Below are 17,744 nucleotides of genomic sequence, written 5' to 3'. Positions count from 1 at the left end.
ACAGATTTCAGATCTGTAATTCAGTTTTCAGAAGCACCAAACCAAGTGCTACAGCATTATCCAATTGATTACAGCTGTTCCAAAGGGCACCCCAAAATTTCAGCTGCAATTTCTGTTGTACGTGTACCCACGGGCATAAAATTTGACACGAACGGTCAAAAGCCCCAAAATTTTGTGCTCAAAAGCGTCAAACACACATCTGCATTTCCTCTGTCATGCATAGGGCTCTCCAATTTTGCCAAAATGAAGCAATTTCAGCAAAACCCCCAAATTTCACCAAGTGTTGATGTCCAAATTGTGCGGAATTCAACTTGCATGTACATAAAATGACCAAATGCTGCACAAATTTTGCCCAAATTGCAAAAGCCCCAAATTACACGGGGTCCAATGTGCCTCAATGTCGAGAAATTGGGTTAATTTCGGCCCAATTTGTGCATGTACATGAAAAGCTCCAAATGTTGGGGACAAAATGTCACAAATTCCTGCAATTTCTGAGACAAATTTGCTTGTCATGCATCAAATTTTTCAAATCTGGGAAAAGCCCCAAATTTTTGGGCTACATGATGAGAAATTTCACTCAGATGAGCAAAATTTCAGCAATTTTGGCGAAATCCCCAATTTAAATGCGCAGAATGTCTTCAATTCCGACGCAGATGCCTCAATTTTTCACGAACAATGCTCAGTCTGGCAAAGCCCTAGATTTATGGGCCAAAATTGCACAAAGTTGATGTTTTGTGCTTACACGCGTGAACCCCAGTTAGGGGAAGGAGTTTGAGAAAAAGATTTTTTTGAAAAAAAAAGTTTCGAATGATGGGTCTGTTGACCTGTCAGGCCTCCCCATCGCACGCTCGCCCGCTGGTTCCGTCACACGTTGCGCGCTCCGTCAGGTCTTCTTGCCCACTGGCTCCGTTACGCATTGCCTGCTGCCCACTATCGCCCGTCAGTTGCAATCGCCTTGGTCCACGCTGAACCCCGACTAGTCGCAGCCTGTCATGCTACTGCCCATTCTGTCCAACTATTGCCCGCTAGCAACCTGCCAGCTATTCCTGCTCGCACTGCCTCTTGCCGGCTCCTCAACAGTCCACAAGACTGTTACACGAGACTCTGCGTGTCGCTTGTACCTCTCAACAGCTTGAGTGAGTCATTGGCTCTGATACCAGTTTGAAGGAATCGATCAGGCACGGAGATAGAGGTAGACAGACCTTACGTTTTGAGAGAGTGCGAGTAAGCAGAGTAGAGAGTGAACACGTTTTTCGGTACAATGAAGAGTGTACCACTTTGGGTTTTAGATAGATATATGTATGAAATTACAATGTGCTAAGGGTGTGTTCACACTCGTGTACATATAAAAGGCATGATGGCCCTTTATTCCCAACAAAAGCATCTGATTTATGCTTGAGGAAGTATACCCATATGTATCGAGAATGATCATCCACTATAAAAAAGAAGTACAATGCGCCGTTCAAAGCGGCAGTGGATGCCGGCCCGCAAAGATCAACTTGAATCAATCAGCTCGAGCTAGCTTCAGGCGTGGAAGGCCCTCAACCAGCTCACGGTGTGACAACTCATAAAGTGAGTCATAACCAAGATGCCCTAAGCGAAAATGCCAAAGACGCTCATTGTGCATAGGCTCCCGAGATGTAGCTAAGGCCTGGAAGCTATGGAACACGGAGCCCTCGGCAGTCGGCTTGGTGAGAAAATGAATCATGTGGTATAGGCCATTAGGCTGTGCCTCACTGCGAGCAATCATTAAACCAGTCTGAGAGTCAAGGACCTCGACTGTGGTCGATGTAAAGAAAACTGCTCGCCCCAACCGGCAAAGTTGCTGAACAGATAACAAGTTCACCCCAAGCTAAGGGACATGATATACATTGTTTAGCGAAGCCAGATCTGGACCCTTGTTAGTGGCAAGACTGATGCAACCTTGAGCGTGAATCTTGACTGAGGAGTTGTTTCCTACACGGACACGCCCGGTTGTAGGGGCTCGGGTACAGAAAATGTCCTCTATAGGAGTCATGTGATGTGTAGCTCCACTGTCCACAATCCAAATTGGAGCTGAAGTGCTCGACTGTGATGAGTGGGCCTCTGCAGTAACCTCGTCAGGAGGCAACTCACAGATGGAACGAGACTTGCATCGGATGTCTCTACGGAGACGATGTGGGCCTCTGCAGACCAGTCAGACAAGCCCTCTGGAGTTGAGAATGTTGTCGACTGAGATGGCTGTGCGGTGGCAGTGTGAGTCTAACCTTTAAACTGCCCCTTGCCATCACCTTGCCTCCCCTGTTGGGGGTTGCCCGACTGAGGGGCGGGGTTTTGAGACTTAGGTTTTCGTGGTGTGGCTCGTGCCTTTGATCAACATTTGTTGTCAAAATGGCCAGCCTTTTGACAATGTTGACAATACCTATTCTTTTTAGGTACATTATGCCACCCTTGCTTAAGTTGTGACTGGGAGTTTTCTTGAGAATCCCCAGATTGATTTAGCTTTTGAGTTTGATTTTGATTTTGAGTGGAGGTTTGGTTTGGTTTGCCCTTTCCTTGTTGCCCTTTCTGAGAATGAGCAAGAAGAGCTCCCTTTGAAGAGGAATTCATATGAAATTGATCAAATAACTGTGCGTAATGCAACAACTGACACTCAAATTCATAGAACGTAGGCATGGTAGAATTCCTTTCACAAAACGGAAGTATTTCTTTGGGGAGTTTACTTAGGAACAATGTGACCTAATCGTCAGAGGACTTGGGAGTCCCCGTAGTGGAGAATTTAGCGAGAAGACACCGATACTCAGCCAACTTGACTTTCAAGTCATCCCGATCAGTGATTTTGAAAAGCTGAAGCTCATAGTCAAGATTAATACGACGGGTCCTATCCCGAGCCGCATAGCGGTCAGTCAAGTGTGCCCATTGCTCTGATGCTAAGTCAAAATGCTGAAGCTGAGAATGAAACTCAGGAAATAAGCCCAGCATCAGCTCAACAATAGCGGAGGCATTCCTAGCCTTCCATGAGCAGATGACCTCGTATGGAACAAATGCAGGAACGGGTTGGGGTTCCAACTCCTACACAAGATCCCATAGGTTCTGTGAGTCAAGGATATGCCTCATCAAATTCAACCAAGTAGTAAAGTTTGACCTGTTAAAACGAGTATTGTCATTAAATACATTCTTGGCAGAAGATGAGCTAGAACCATGAGCTGTCGGGTAGGTGGTGTAAGATGATGGTGGGAAAGATGATGGAGGTGGGTGTGTTTGATAAGAGAAAGAGGGAGGGGGAAGAGGTGGGTAGACAGAAGGAGGCTGTGAGTGTCCACCAATGAGTGCCGATTTATACGGAGGCACTAGAACATGAATGTTTCCATAAGATGCCGGTGTAGGTGGAGACACTAGGACATAGTAGCCTTGTCCAAAGTGAGGCTAGGACACAGTAGGATGACCAAAAGGTCCACAAGGCAATGCCATGGAGGCAAACTGTGGAGGCAACTGATCCACACTTGGGAGAGACTGAGTGGGATACCCAGGCTGCAATGATCCCAAAAGTGTGTATGAGGTAGGTGCAATACCACCCGGCTGAGGGAAGGATGGTCCTAAAGGATGTGCCTATGTTTCCATAACCCCCCGGTGTGATGTGCGGTGCGACATGAGGTGTCTAAAATGGAAATGTAAATGGTGTAAATAGAAGTGGTGAAGTAGCGAAAGAATGTGGTGGGATGGGTGGGTTTTGAAAGTGAGATGTATGAGGTGCAGATTCTTTTTGTTCATTTTTATCATTTAAAGATTGAAAATGAAACTATGAAGATGATGATGCACCATGTAATGAAGTGAAAGGAACACCAAATTCATTCTGATTATGTGAAGTAGACGGAAAAGAAGGAAGGACAGAAGAAGAGGTACCTGGCTTTTTCTTATAATCCTTGCGATGTGTGTTAACATACAAGAATTGGTCCTCAAGAGGATCTTTTCCGTAGTCAACAGACTGGACTCTTTCTTCCACATGATCTCTACTAGTATATTGCAAAACAGAAGAGGCGAAAGAATAAGGCACAAAAGACGAACAAAGTACATTGCACCGGAGAGGACGGAAAAGTCTCAAAAAATGGAAAATACTCCGGATTTTACTCTCCAAGAGAGGGCCCCATCCCTGATGGAGGTCTCGACAGCCATGCAACATCATCAGACTTATGCGCAACATCTGAAGAGTGAAAATCATGCATACCTTCATTCAGAAGCTTGTCTTGAAGGGGAATCCTTCGGTCGAGCTCCTCAATCTTCTTTCGTCGATAGGCTATGATCGATTTATATTCTTTAGAGGTCAACTTGTCTATCTTTTCTTCCATGTACTCAGATGTGTCTTCCACCATGTTGGAACTTTGTGGAGCAAGCTGATCGGCCCACTCTTGCTCGGTTCTCGGCATAGGTTGTTCTGGAGACAAAATCGGTGTTGATGTGTTCGAAGTCACTTGAACCTATTGTTGTTCTTGCTTCTTGCGAAGAGCTCTCAGATCAAAGGCCTAGGTTTCTCAGAGAGTAATAGGCTCTGATACCATGTAAAGAAAGTATCCTAACACAGAAGCATAAACAAAAACCGTACGACAAAGCACAGATTGATAAAAGAACATAGTTAGGGTTAGGGTTAGGGTAACTCAGAGACAATGAATACAGTTAATAAATGAAATGATATGACTACTAATAATACGATGCTCATGCAACAAACACACTATGCAATGAATGAATACTGAACCTCGAACTTCTGTATCTGAAGAATCAGGGCAGGGGTAATGAGCAGGAGAGTGTATCGTATTCTGAACGGATTCTGAATCGCAGCAAGGCAGCCTCCGGATGTCGAACACTAGCAAACACAGTAGTGAGAAGTTGGATCTGATGCAGACAGCATTGAGGAGAGAGAAATACTAAAAACGTAGGCAACAGGTGAGAGAAAGACTAAAAACGTATGTAGGACAGCCTGTAGGACAGAGAAAGACTAAAAACGCAAGCAGCAGGTGAGAGACTAAAAACGCAGGCAGGACAGCTTGCAGGAGAGAGAAAGACTAAAAACATAGGCAAGATAGCCTGCAGGAGAGAGAAAAACGGCAGTGACTGCAGTAGGAGAGAGAAAACTGTCAAGGCGACAGCTAGGGCCTGCAAACACAGCAGTTTGCTAACTTGGCAGGCTGTACGACAGCAGTGCAAATGATCAGCAGTTAGTCGCCAGGCAGAAACAACAACAATCAGCGTGTGGAGGGCTGGAAATAGGCGCCAGACTGTAGGGAACAGTGATGGACGTCAAGGGCTGAGATGTCCTCCGCGAACGGGGTGTGGGCAACAAGCTGATAACACTTGAAACCTGCAAAAATGAGATTAGGGGAAGAGTGGAGGGCTGGCTGTCAATTTATAGAAAATTAGGGTTCTAGATCCTCTCCTACTTAACTCTCTCGATCCGCTCCCCGGTTTAGGGCTTTGGCTAAAATAAGCCTAAAATAAGCATGTTTTGGGGTTGTTTAAGTGGCTAAGAGCAATTCTTAGCACAACACAAATGACTTCGAACACATCAATACCAATTCAGTCTCTAGAATAACCTATGTTGAGAACCGAGCGAGAGTGGGTAGAACAGCTTGCTCCATAAAGTTCTGACATGGTGGAAGATACTTCTGACAACACGGAAGAAAGGCTATACAAGCTTCCCACTGAAGAATATCATGTGATCATGGACTTTAGACGAAAGAAGATTGAGGAGCTTGATCGAAGGATTGCCCTTTAAGAGAAGCTACTCAATGAAGGTATGCATGAATTTCTCTCTTCAGATGTTGCGCATAAATCTGATGATATTGCAGGACTGTCGAGACCTCCCTTAGGGATGGGCCCCCCTATTGGAGAAAGAGATCCGGAGTATGTTCCATTCTTTCATCCTCTTCCGTCCACTCCGGTGCAAGGTACTTTAGATTCGTCTTTTGTTCCTTCGTCTTTTATCTCTTCTGTTTTGCAATATACTGGTAGAAATCATGAGGAAGATAGAGTACAATCAGTTGACTACGGAAAAGATTCTCTTGAGGACCAATTCTTGTATGTTAACACATATCGTAGGGAATATAATAAAGAATTAGGTACCTCTTTTTCTACCCTTCTTTTTTAGTTTACTTCTCAAAATTAGAATAAATTTGGTGTTTTTATTTCTACAGTGCACAGCGCATCATCATCATCATCATTTCATTTTCAATCATTAAATGATAAAAATGAACAAAATGCATCTGCACCTTTCACACCACAAATTCAAAACCCACCCATCCCACCACATTCTTCTGTTGCTTCTCCACTTCTCTTCACATCATTTTACATTCCCCTATCAAACACCTCATGTTGCACATCACACCGCACTGCAGGGTTATGGAAATATAGGCACTGTCTTTAGGACCTCATCCTTTTCTCCATCTCGTGGTGTTCCACCTACTTCTCACACACTTTCGGGATCATTGCATCTTGGGTATCCCCCCCAGTCTCTCGAGTGTGGATCAGTTGGTATCACAGCTTGCCTCTATAGCATTACCTAGTGGACCTCGTGATCATTTTGCTGTGCCCCAACCAAGCTTTGGACAGGGCTTTCGTGTCCCAGTGCCTCCACCTCCATCGGCACCTTATGGAAACATTCACGTTTCAATGCCTCCGCATCAATCAGTACTCATTGGACACTCCTAGCCTATTTCTACCTACCTACCTTCTTCCCCTCATTCTTCCTATCAGACACCCACCACCACCATCTTATCCTCCACCTCCATCTTATCCCACTTTCCCGACACCTCATGGTTTCGGCTCATCTTTGCCAAGCATGCTTTCAATGATAAGATTCGTTTTAACGGGTCAAACTTTACTACTTGGTCAAACTTGAAGAGACATGTCCTTGACTCCCAGAATCTATGGGATCTTGTGCAGGGGTTGGAACCCCAATCCGATCTCGTACTTGTTCCATACGAGGTTATCCATTCATGAAAGGCTAGGAATGCCTCCGTTATTGTCGAGCTGATGCAGGGCCTATTACTTGAGTTTCATTCTCAGCTTCAACATTTTGACTTAGCATTAGAACGATGGGCATACTTGATTGACTGCAATGCGGCTGGGGATAGGACCCGTTGTATAAATCTTGACCGTAAGCTCCAACTCTTTAAAATCACTGACGAGGATGACTTGAAAGTCAAGTTGGTTGAGTATCGGCGACTTCTTGCCAAATTCTCCACTACAGGGACTCCCAAGTCCTCTGACGATCAAGTCACATTGTTTCTGAACAAACTCCCTCGGAAATACTTCAATTTTGTGAAAGGTATAGTTTCAAAGCCTACCATGCCTACTTTCTATGAATTTGAGTGTCAAATGTTGCGTTACGTACGGTTGTTTGATCAATTTCATATGAACTCCTCCTCAGAGGGGGTTCTTGTTGCTCATTCTCAGAAGGGGCAACAAGGCAAGGACAAACAAAATCAAACCTCCACTCAAAAACAAAATCAATCCGGGGAATCACAAGAAAACTCCCAGTCACAACTCAAACAAGGGTGGTAGAATGTATCTAAAAAGAATATGTATTGTCAACATTGTCAAAAGGCTGGTCATTTTGACGACGAGTGTCGCTCAAAGGCCAGAGGTACAACACCAAATCTAAGTCTCAGACCTCCGCCCCTCAATCGAGCAATCCCTAGCAGGGGAGGTAGGGTGATGGCAAGGGGCAGTTTAAAGGTCGGACTCATACTGCCACTGCTTAGCCATCTCAGTCGACAACGTTCTCAACTTCAGAGGGCTTGTCTGATTGGGGTGCAGAGGCCTATCTCGTCTCCATAGAGACAACAGATGCAAGTCTTGTCCACATCTGTGAGTTGCCTCCCGACGAGGTTACCGAGAGGCCCACTCATCACAGCCGAGAACTTTAGCTATTGCTTGGATAGCCAATAGCTGAGGGCTCTGTGTTCCACAGCTTCCAGGCATTAGCCACATCTTGAGAGCCTACGAACAATGAGCGTCTTTGACACTTTCGCTTAGGGCATGTTGGTTTTGACTCTCTTTATGAGTTATTCCGCCGTGAGTTGTTGAGGGCCTTGCCCGTCTAAAACCAGCTCGCGATGTTTGTAAAGCTTGTTAGCTCGGAAAGCAACACTGTATCCCATTCCCTCAGCAGTCCACACATCGTGCTGAGGAGCCTCTTAAATTGATTCATGTTGATCTTTGTGGGCCGACATCCAGTGCCGCCTTGAATGGCGTGCTGTATTTCCTTCTAATAGTGGATGATCATTCTAGATACATGTGGATGTACTTCCTTAAGTATAAGTCTGATGCTTTTATACATTTTTCTACTTGGGTGCTGCTGGTTCATAACTAGATTGGATGTCGTGTTGGTTGCATGAGGAGTGATAGCGGTGGTGAGTTTATCTCCCATGAGTTTTCCGAGTTTCTACTGAAGCATGGCATCTCTTACCAACTCACCTCTACTAACTCTCTCTCTCAAAATGGAGTCATAGAGCGTAGGAACCGGATAGTCATGGAAATGGCACGCTCTATGCTGTTTGTAGCAGAGCTTCTTGAGCGCTTTGGGTCGAGGTTGTTAACACTTCGGTGTACATCCTCAACCGGTGCCCGACTGCGGCTCTTCTTGAGAAGACCCCGTATGAGGCATTTTTTGGCTCTCGGCCTGTCATATCTCACTTCAGAGTCTTTGGGTGTCGTGTCCACACACACAGACGCCTGATGATAAGATAGAAAAGCTCACTCCCCGAGCTGATCTCCTTATTTTTGTCGGATATTCCTCTGAAGCGAAAGCCTATCGTTTGTTCGATTCTTGGACAAACAAGGTTATCGTTAGGAGGGACGTCGTTTTTTACGAGAGGGATATCGTGCAGTTCTCTGCACTGGATTTAGGTTCTATTCCTCCTTCCACATCATCAAAGATCGTGCCTCTTGAGCCTGGGCTACTTCTCGCTTTTGACATTCGTGTAGATTCTTAATCTTCTAGGCCCCCTTCGTGAGACCTGTTACCTCGTTGGTACCAGCAGACCATGCGGGATTCGGGGATCCTACCACCGGATTTCACTCCAGAGGGACCTAGAAGATCTGTCCGGTTTGCTCCTCAGGCTTAATTTGCATTGCTGTTTACAACCGATTACATAGCGCATTCTGAGCCGGATACATGGTAGGAGGGTCTTCAGCACCCTCAATGGCGAGAGGCCATGGAGAAGGAGCTAGAGAGTATTGATCGAAATGAGACTTGGACATTGGTGGATCATCCAAGCCACAAGAAAGTCATCGGGACAAAGGATTTTCAGGACTAAGCTAAAAGTTGATGGAACTTTAGATAAGTACAAGGCTCACCTTGTCGTGCATCGGAGTCTATGTGGAGCAGCCACTAGGCTTTCCTTCAGGGAAATTTGAGGGATAAGGTATTCCGCTTATAGAAAGCTCTTTATGGGTTGAAGCAAGCACCGCGATCTTGGTTCCATAGAATGGATGAGTTTTTACGGACTCATGGATACCATTCTACCCCTTATGACTTGAACTTATATGTTCGATCTTCTACAGAGGGGGTCAGCTATATCCTGCTATATGTTGACGACTTACTCATCACAGGCTCAGATTCTGTTGCCATAGTAGACATCAAGGCAAAGCTTAGTGCTACTTTTGAGATGACAGACCTTGGTTTGTTGCCTTATTTTTTGGGGATAGAGGTTGTTCGTTTTGAGGGATGTATTTTTGTGTCATAGCAGAAGTATGCATGTCAGCTAGTGGAATAACACACTTCGAATCAGACACGGCTAGTGGCCACGTCTCTTGATCCTAATGTCCACTTGTCGAAGGATACTCTAGGACAGCCCTTCGATGCACATACCTATCGCTCTGTTGTATGAAAACTTCTTTGGTCAATTCACACTAGACCAAATTTAGCTTACTCAGTCAGCATACTTAGTCAGTATTTCACAGCACCTAGAATGTCACATTGGATTGCATGTCTTCATGTGTTGCATTATTTACAGTGCACTTATTCTTATGGCCTGACATATGGTTCTGGTTTATATTTGCAAGGGTACACTGGTTCTAATTGGGTAGGAGATCTCGATACTCGTCGTTCTCATGGCGGCTACCTCTTTACCTTGGGCGCGGCTCCCATTTCTTAGTCAAGCCATAAGTAGGAGACAACGGTGGCTTCCACGGCCGAGGTTGAGTACCGGGCTCTCTTCAATGGCACCACTGAGGCCATCTACCTAAGGAGTTTACTAGTGACACTTCATTTCCCATGCGACTCTCCCACCGTTGTCTACTGTGACAACTAGAGTGCCATTGCCCTTGTGGGCAATCCGATCATTACACCACGGATGTGATATGTGGGAGTCCACTTTCATTTTTCCATAGAGCAGGTTGAGCTAGGCACTATCCATCTAGAGTTTGTGTCTATATCCGACAATTTTGCAGATATTTTGACCAAAGTGGTCAACCGGCCAGTTCTTCAGTACCTGTTACCCAGGATCGGTTTGGGTACAACGTCCCCTACTTTTTCAATTTGACGGGGAGAGGGTGTTTCCCTCTTGCTTTCCCTTCCAATTTGAGAGGGGGCGGCTTCTACTCTTGATAGTGATAGTGATGATGCTTATAGTTTTTGGATATTCATTCATTTATTTTTCTGTATTGTATTATAGACATTTGTAACTTCATCCGTACTGTTAGGATGATATGATTGTAAAAGGGCACTTGGACAAGTGAACAATTCCCCTTTTGAGGGCACTATCCAAGTGGCACGGTTGCATTGTATCTTGCGTAAGCATGAAATCTTGCATTGCCCTTTGCATTACCCCATGCATTGGCATTCTGTTCATGTAAACATGCATCTGTGCGCATTTATCCCTTTTTGGTCTTTTGGAGTAGTTGACTCCGGATCCACCATATTCGTAGCATTTTCCATGGCAGTCTCCAAGGCAGTTTTTTTTCCTTAGCTTGCTTGCTTGCTTTGCTTGTCTTGCTTGCTTCACATATTTGCTATATCCACAACCATTTTTTTTCTTCATCGACACCCAGTAATGGTAGGGATAGTATGCTTATTTTGGGAAGGTCTTGGGTGTGGCCATGACAAGACCATCATCCAAGACCTGTCGAATAAAGTGATACCGAACATCTATGTGTTTGGTACGTGCATGAAACATGGCATTCTTAGCCAGACATACTGCACTGTGGCTATCACAACCAAGCATTGGAGTACGTGAAGAAAGACCAAAATCCTTGATCAGACGGCTAAGCCAAATAGCTTCCTTAGAAGCTTCTGTGGTTGAAATATATTCAGCCTCTGTAGTACTCAATGCCACAATTTTCTGCAATCTTGAACACCAAGAGATAGCCCCACTAGCCAAAGTAAAAACATACCCATTGGTAGATTTCCTAGTGTCAAGATCTCCTGCCATGTCTGAATCACAAAGTCCCTGCAACTCTAGTGTACCCTTTCCATAGCACATACACTTTTCTTGTGTACCTTTCAAGTATTTGAAGATACATTTTACTGCTTCCCAATGTGGCTTGCCAGGGTTAGACATAAATCTGCTAACAACTCCCACTTCATGAGCAATGTCAGGGCGAGTTGCAACCATGGCATACATCAAAGGTCCACAAGCTAGCATAAGGTATACCCATAATGGCACTAACAGTTGCATCATCCTTAGGGCAATCAGCTTTGCTAAGCTTTGTATGTGGTGGTAAAGGCACATGTTAGAGGCTCACCCTCATCAGTCAACAAAATGCAATCCAAAGATGGCTGAAACCTCTATGGCTGCCTTCTGACACGTGTAGACCGTCTTACCCAATGATCTGTATTATGAGGCAGTGGGCCTACATCCTGAGGAATGTGCATACCATCACTAGGTGGCTGATTTTCAGCGTTTTCTTGCTGCTGTAATCTGTTTTCAACATGTTCTTCTTGTTGTCCTATTTCATACTGTGCATCTATTTTCTGTCCATGATCTTCTGGCTGTAGCACAATAGGTTGCTGCTTATTTTCAGCATCAAAAGGGATAGAATTTTCAGCTAATGGCTGCTGCATGGCTGGCTGTTCATGCTGAAATTTGACCTTCTTTTTATCAAGATCACCATGTGTAGCATTTTTCAACAACTTTGCCTCATTAAATACTACATCTTGGTTGCGTATTATCTTCCTGCCTTGAAGAAGCCAAACTCTATAACCCATCTCTCCCTCATCTCGATATCGAATGTTGATGTCGCCTGCGACTATTTTCCCTTGCTTGCGACTGCTTCCTCTCTTCTGTAGCTGTAGCTATCACCTACACTTGCTTGCACTTGTCTTGTCTACGAGCTTGGATTGCCGCGCTCTGATACCAGTTTGAAGGGGTGAGTGCGTAATGGCGTGCAAGGTCAAAGCGTTAGCTGAAGAGCAGAGATGAGCTGAGAGTTAGAGAGAGTGAACTCAGAGATAGGTGTACCGATGTGACGGTACACAAAGAATAAAAAGAATGTATTTATATGTTAGGGTACATTAAGGGTGTGTTCACACCCATAAGTCTATTTACACGGAGATGAAGGGACTTTACACCCAACAAAACAACCCCAAAACTTGCTTAATTAATGAAGAAACCTTGTTTATTTAAAAGATACGCGATCCTAGAGAGTTTCTGTGTCCCATAAGCACAAACCTACTTGGGAGGGCCCAAACTTTCTATAAATACGTATGTTGCCCTCTATTCAATCCTCAATCTTGTATTTTGCAGATTTTAGGTGTTTCAGCTTGCTCCCCACACCCTGTTCACGGAGGGCATCTCAGCCGAAGCTGTCCATTGTTGTCTACATCAGTTGGTGCTTGATTTCCAGCCCTCTTCTCACAGTTTGGAGCTGATCCCAGACAGGCAACTATTGTTTCTGCACAAGCTGCTGCCGTACTGCTTGCCATGTCATCTACAGCTTGCGTTTGGCAGTTTTCTCTCTCCTCTAGTTGTCGCCCAGCTTTACAGGCTGTCACCAGGCTGTATAGCTTGTGTTTGGCAGTTTTCTCTCTCCTGCAAAGTGTCTTGCCTGCTTTTTTAGTTTTTCTCTCTCCTGTAGGCTGTCTTGCCTGTGTTTTTAGTCTCTTTCTCCTCACTGTTGTTTACATCAGATCTAGCTTCTCACTGCAGCATTTGCTGGTGTTCGACATCCGGAGGCTGTCTTGCTGCGATTCGGGATCTGTTCAGAGTACGACACACTCTCCAGCTCATTACCCCTGCCCTAATCCTTGAGATACAAGAGTTCGAGGTTCAGTATTCATTTACTGCATAGTGTGTTTGCTACATGAGCATTGTAAATTCAGCAATTATATCACTTTAGTTATTTTCTGTGTTCATTGTCTCTGAGTTACCCTAACCCTAATTGAGTTCTTTTATCAGTTTGTGCTTTGTTGTACGATTGTTATTTGTGTTTCTATGTCAGAGTATTTCTTTACAACATATTCTCATGCATTTGCTTGAGATTGTGAATACCTATGTTGTTTCTTGGGAATATCTTTGATAGTCTTTCAAGACAAAGTACTTTGTTTTATGTGTGCTTTCTTGTCTTTAGCAATGACGAGTAGTGTAATCCAATAGGTCAACATCTGTGATGTAGGGCTACAAAGTTGTTGGCACAGACATCAAGGATTTAGAGCTTCAACAACGTTCAAATCAAACAATGGATATTGCTGAGCTTCCTACAGATTCCTTTCATTTTGTTCAAGGTGATATTGGTGACATCAATCAAGCAAAGGTCATTATGGAGCAAGCTGTACAATGGCTTGGCAACAAAATCCATGTGCTCATTAACAATGCCGGTATGAACTTCTAAGTATTTGATAGTCCTGAAATGTGTGAAGCTTATAGTGTTCACTATTATTCTTCATGACCTTTTGTTCCACGTTGTAAAAAATAATTAATCACTTTTTTCAACTTTCTCTTAGCAGGTTAGCCATCTCTTGGTTTTGAGATCTACATTTGATTCAGTGGGGAAGTTCCCAGGTTTGTCTATTTAGGCCATAGTTTTGGGCATTGCCCATGTTTTGGTTAGATTGCAACTACTTTTGTCTTTACCACCAGTCCAAAGTCGTTTTTGACTATATATGGCAGCTTGCCTTATGGCAACATCACCTCATACTTAAGTTAGCCATCCTTTGAGTCTTCAACCTAACCCTCATTACTAGTGCACGTGGCACCTCGTGGAGGCAGAGGGGCTGCCATATCAGTTAGGCAGCTGTATTGTTTGAGGTGTTGCCATCGTAGTCAGGCAGTTTTATTGTCGCAATCATCTTTGCGTGTTCTTTTCAACATTCTTTTCACTTCACCTAACTTCCACATGCACTTTTACATGGTATCTTGGCCAATCTATACATAAAGATCTGCACTACCACCACGAACCTTGGAGGTGGATCAATTCTCCACCAAAGTCTTCTCCAATTTGAGCTTGAGGAATCAAGCCCAGACATACCTCGAGAAATCATCCACAGTTCAATGTCAAATAGAGAGCCTTGCCCATGGAATTGGTCTGCATGGTGCCACAAAAATCTCAAGGAAACAAGGGTGCAACAATCAGCCCCCCAAAAAACACAGCTCCAAGCGTCAGTGTGGGCGCCAGACAAAGGCAGGAGGATGAGACTGAACAATGAGGAGGGCTGGATGAATGATTAGGTGATGTATTGGAGTGAGAGCTAATATAGGTCTGACTAGTCAAAAGTGATATGAGGGCCAGAATATGGCTGTCTAGGTCAGCCTGCCTAGTGCCCACACTCTATGTGTCTGCCATGCCAGAAAAGGAAATGCAAGTGTAGGACCTCCACTTAAAGTGTCTAGAGTAGAAGAAATGATGGACAAATACAATGTCAGAGCTCCTAATGTCCTTGTCTAACTCAGCCTAAGGCTCATAGGCAAGAAATGACTGTACATGGCACACATCACTGCTAACAAAATCTTCCTCTAAGGCTTTGGGCAGCATGAATCACAAAAGGGAGAGGTGACACATCCTCAAAATGCTCTTAATACTATGAATGAACAAATGCAGATGCTGCCATTGGGCAAAGTCAATAGTCGCATGGTTATCTTGGAAATGCTAAAATTATGCCTTGTGGATAGCAAGGCGTGTATTTGAATGTTGGGGATTGGGGGTACTTTGAAGGCAATTTAGTGTCCCATGCAATGGCTGGTCATGGTATTGTATCATTTGGTATGCATGGTCCAAATGCTTTTGGTATATGGCAAGGTATGCATGGAATGCATGGTTGAATGTATCTAGGGATAATTGGTGGAATGCAAAATGTGATGTGCGGCCATATTGGTATGATACCTAGTGCATGAATGGGCATGTTTGGCAATGATTTGCTACTTTTGGCATGTTTGGGTACATGGCGTTGGTGTTGGTCTAGTGAATGTGATGTTTAATGCTGATCACAATGGAAAGACAGCAAATGCACCCTTTTTGCAGCCACCCATTTATGACAATATGACACCTAAAGGCAAGGCAAAGGGCTTCAATGAAGGTGGCAAGGCTGTGAAGTTGATACTTTCAGTGTTGCACAAGATAAATTGAAAGCTTCGACTGTTATTCATGAGGTAATTTTATGGAATCTTCAAAAGTGCTAAGGCTAGTGTCTTTCTAAAAGGCAATGATTTGCAGTGGTGGCCTTCTCTTTTAATGCAAGCTAGAGTGTCACCTACTTGGGTACAATTTAAGCAAGTGTTTACTTCAGCATGGTTGACAAGTACATTTGAAGTGGATGTAATGATTGGATGGCATAAGTTGGATGCTTCTATTTGGAACTATACAATAAAAAGTTTTGGGAAGCATTGTTGCCTATCACTTCATATCATGCAAATCAAAGCAAATAGAGAAGTATTGTTGTGGGCTGCCAAAGGAAATACAAGATTTTTACATTAAGACAATAGTGACCAGCATGTCTCAACTGATTGAGAGGGAACATACAACTGATGCATTGCTGCTTGAAAGTCTTTTGACTTCAAAAGTGACGAGATCAAGTTAAAAAGGAGAGCAACAGACGCTAAGAAGTGTGTAAAGTCTTCTTCTAATGTAAGAAGAAGCAAAGACAACAAAATAGTACTAAAAAATGTGGGGACAAACATAGAGAGTTGTATGCTGCCAACAAATGCTATTTATGTGAATAGGAGGGACACATTGCTAAGAATTGTTTGAATAGGCAGCAAGCTCGTAATGCTAAAAGTAAGGGTGATCCAAAGGGTAAAATGCCCAAGGCTACTGCTGGTTTGGTCCTTCATGTCCTCAGTGAGCAGCTGAATGATGATGCTACAAAGTTATGTAGAGCATGGGGCAAAGTTAGGGATCAACATGTTTTGATATTCTTTGATCTGAGTGCTCGTGCCAACTTTATCTCCATAGATATGTTTTCTAGGCTTGGAATTAGAGAGGATGAGATGAGACTAATGGGAAAAGTTGGAATGGCACGTCATGGTCACATTGAGCTGGTCGCACCCATCGTTGGGAAACTTTGCATACATATTCAGAGTTATGCAGACAACAAAGAGTTTTTCATTGTACTATTGGAAGGATGGAAGGTATTGCTTGGTATACGATAGTGTCATTGAGTGCATGCATTGATTGACATTCATGCAAAGAAAGTCACCCTCCATCATAAAGGCAAGGTCCATACTTTGGTTGTAAAATTGAAAGGGGAATCTTTCCTTGTAACGGATTCGGCCATTTTCAAAGTAATGAAACATCACCTTTAGCTTGTTTAGTGTTCACTAAAAGTCACGATGATAATGAATTACAGGGTAATTTGTCTAAATTGGGTAAAGAGCACATAGTATTTTTGAAACAATATGAATATTGTTTCTCACAATCTTTGACTAGAAGCTACCACTTGAAAGGCCAAAGGATCATGCCATAGGTCTAATACCTAGTAGTTGTCCAGTGAATAAGACACCATATAGAGTAAATACAACCTAATAAGAGGAGATTATTAGTTAGGTACAAAAGCTGCTAGAAAAGGGGCTGAGGCAGCCCAATTCATCTCCATACTACTTCCTTGTGTTGTTGGTGTAGAAAGAGAATGGGTCATGGCACATGTGCATTGAATGCCACACATTAAATAAATGGGTCATGGCACATGTGCATTGAATGCCACTCTCTAAATAAGATCATGATCAAGAATCACTTCTAGATTCCTTGGATTGATGATGTGATGGATTGATTTGCAAGGTCTACCAGTGTCAACTATATTGATTTGAAGAGTGGGTATCATCAATTCACATAAGGGTTGAGAATGTGCATAAGATAGGCTTCATTACTTCATTTGGGTTGTATGAGTTCTTGGTAATGCCATTTGGCCTTACTAATGCTCTAGCCATGTTTAAGCAAATGATGGATAGAATTTCTTGGTCACATAGGGTATTTGTGGACATATTCATTGATGACATGATTATGCATTCAAAGAATGAAGAGGAGCATTGTAAGAACTTGGCCTATTCTGCTTAATGAACTCAAGAAACATTAGCTTGTCGTAAAGGATAAGCATAGTGAAATCTTCTTGCGTGAGGTTCGATTTTTTGGGGCATTTAGTTTAAGATGAGGCTGTTGGTATGGACCCTACAAAGGTTGATCCTATTTGTACATGGCTGCATTTGAGATTGGACACGAGGTTTGCAAGTTGTTGAGGCTATGTTCATATTATCGTCAGTTTATTTGACATTTGACTGAAATTGCATCTCCGTTACATGCTTTGTAGAAAAAGGATATACCTTTTTTGGTGGGCTAAGGTGGAA

At 43.6% G+C, this 17,744-nt stretch overlaps 1 protein-coding gene across 1 annotated transcript in view; it reads left to right on the top strand.

The window, feature by feature from the left end:
- LOC148027419 (uncharacterized) overlaps positions 1-17,744 on the top strand; it is a 61,410-nt gene that overhangs the window by 14,003 nt on the left and 29,663 nt on the right. Inside the window, exon 3 of the mRNA XM_087689105.1 lies at positions 13,588-13,789. Coding sequence (XP_087545231.1) covers positions 13,588-13,789 — 202 coding nt within the window. The remainder of the gene's footprint in view (positions 1-13,587; positions 13,790-17,744) is intronic.

The sequence above is a fragment of the Lygodium microphyllum genome, chromosome 12 (genome assembly GCF_053477565.2).
Source record: "Lygodium microphyllum isolate KBCC chromosome 12, Lygodium_microphyllum_v1.1.10, whole genome shotgun sequence".
NCBI lineage: Eukaryota > Viridiplantae > Streptophyta > Polypodiopsida > Schizaeales > Lygodiaceae > Lygodium > Lygodium microphyllum.
The sequence above is the reverse complement of the archived record's forward strand: the minus strand, read 5'-3'. Positions and strand labels throughout refer to the sequence as shown.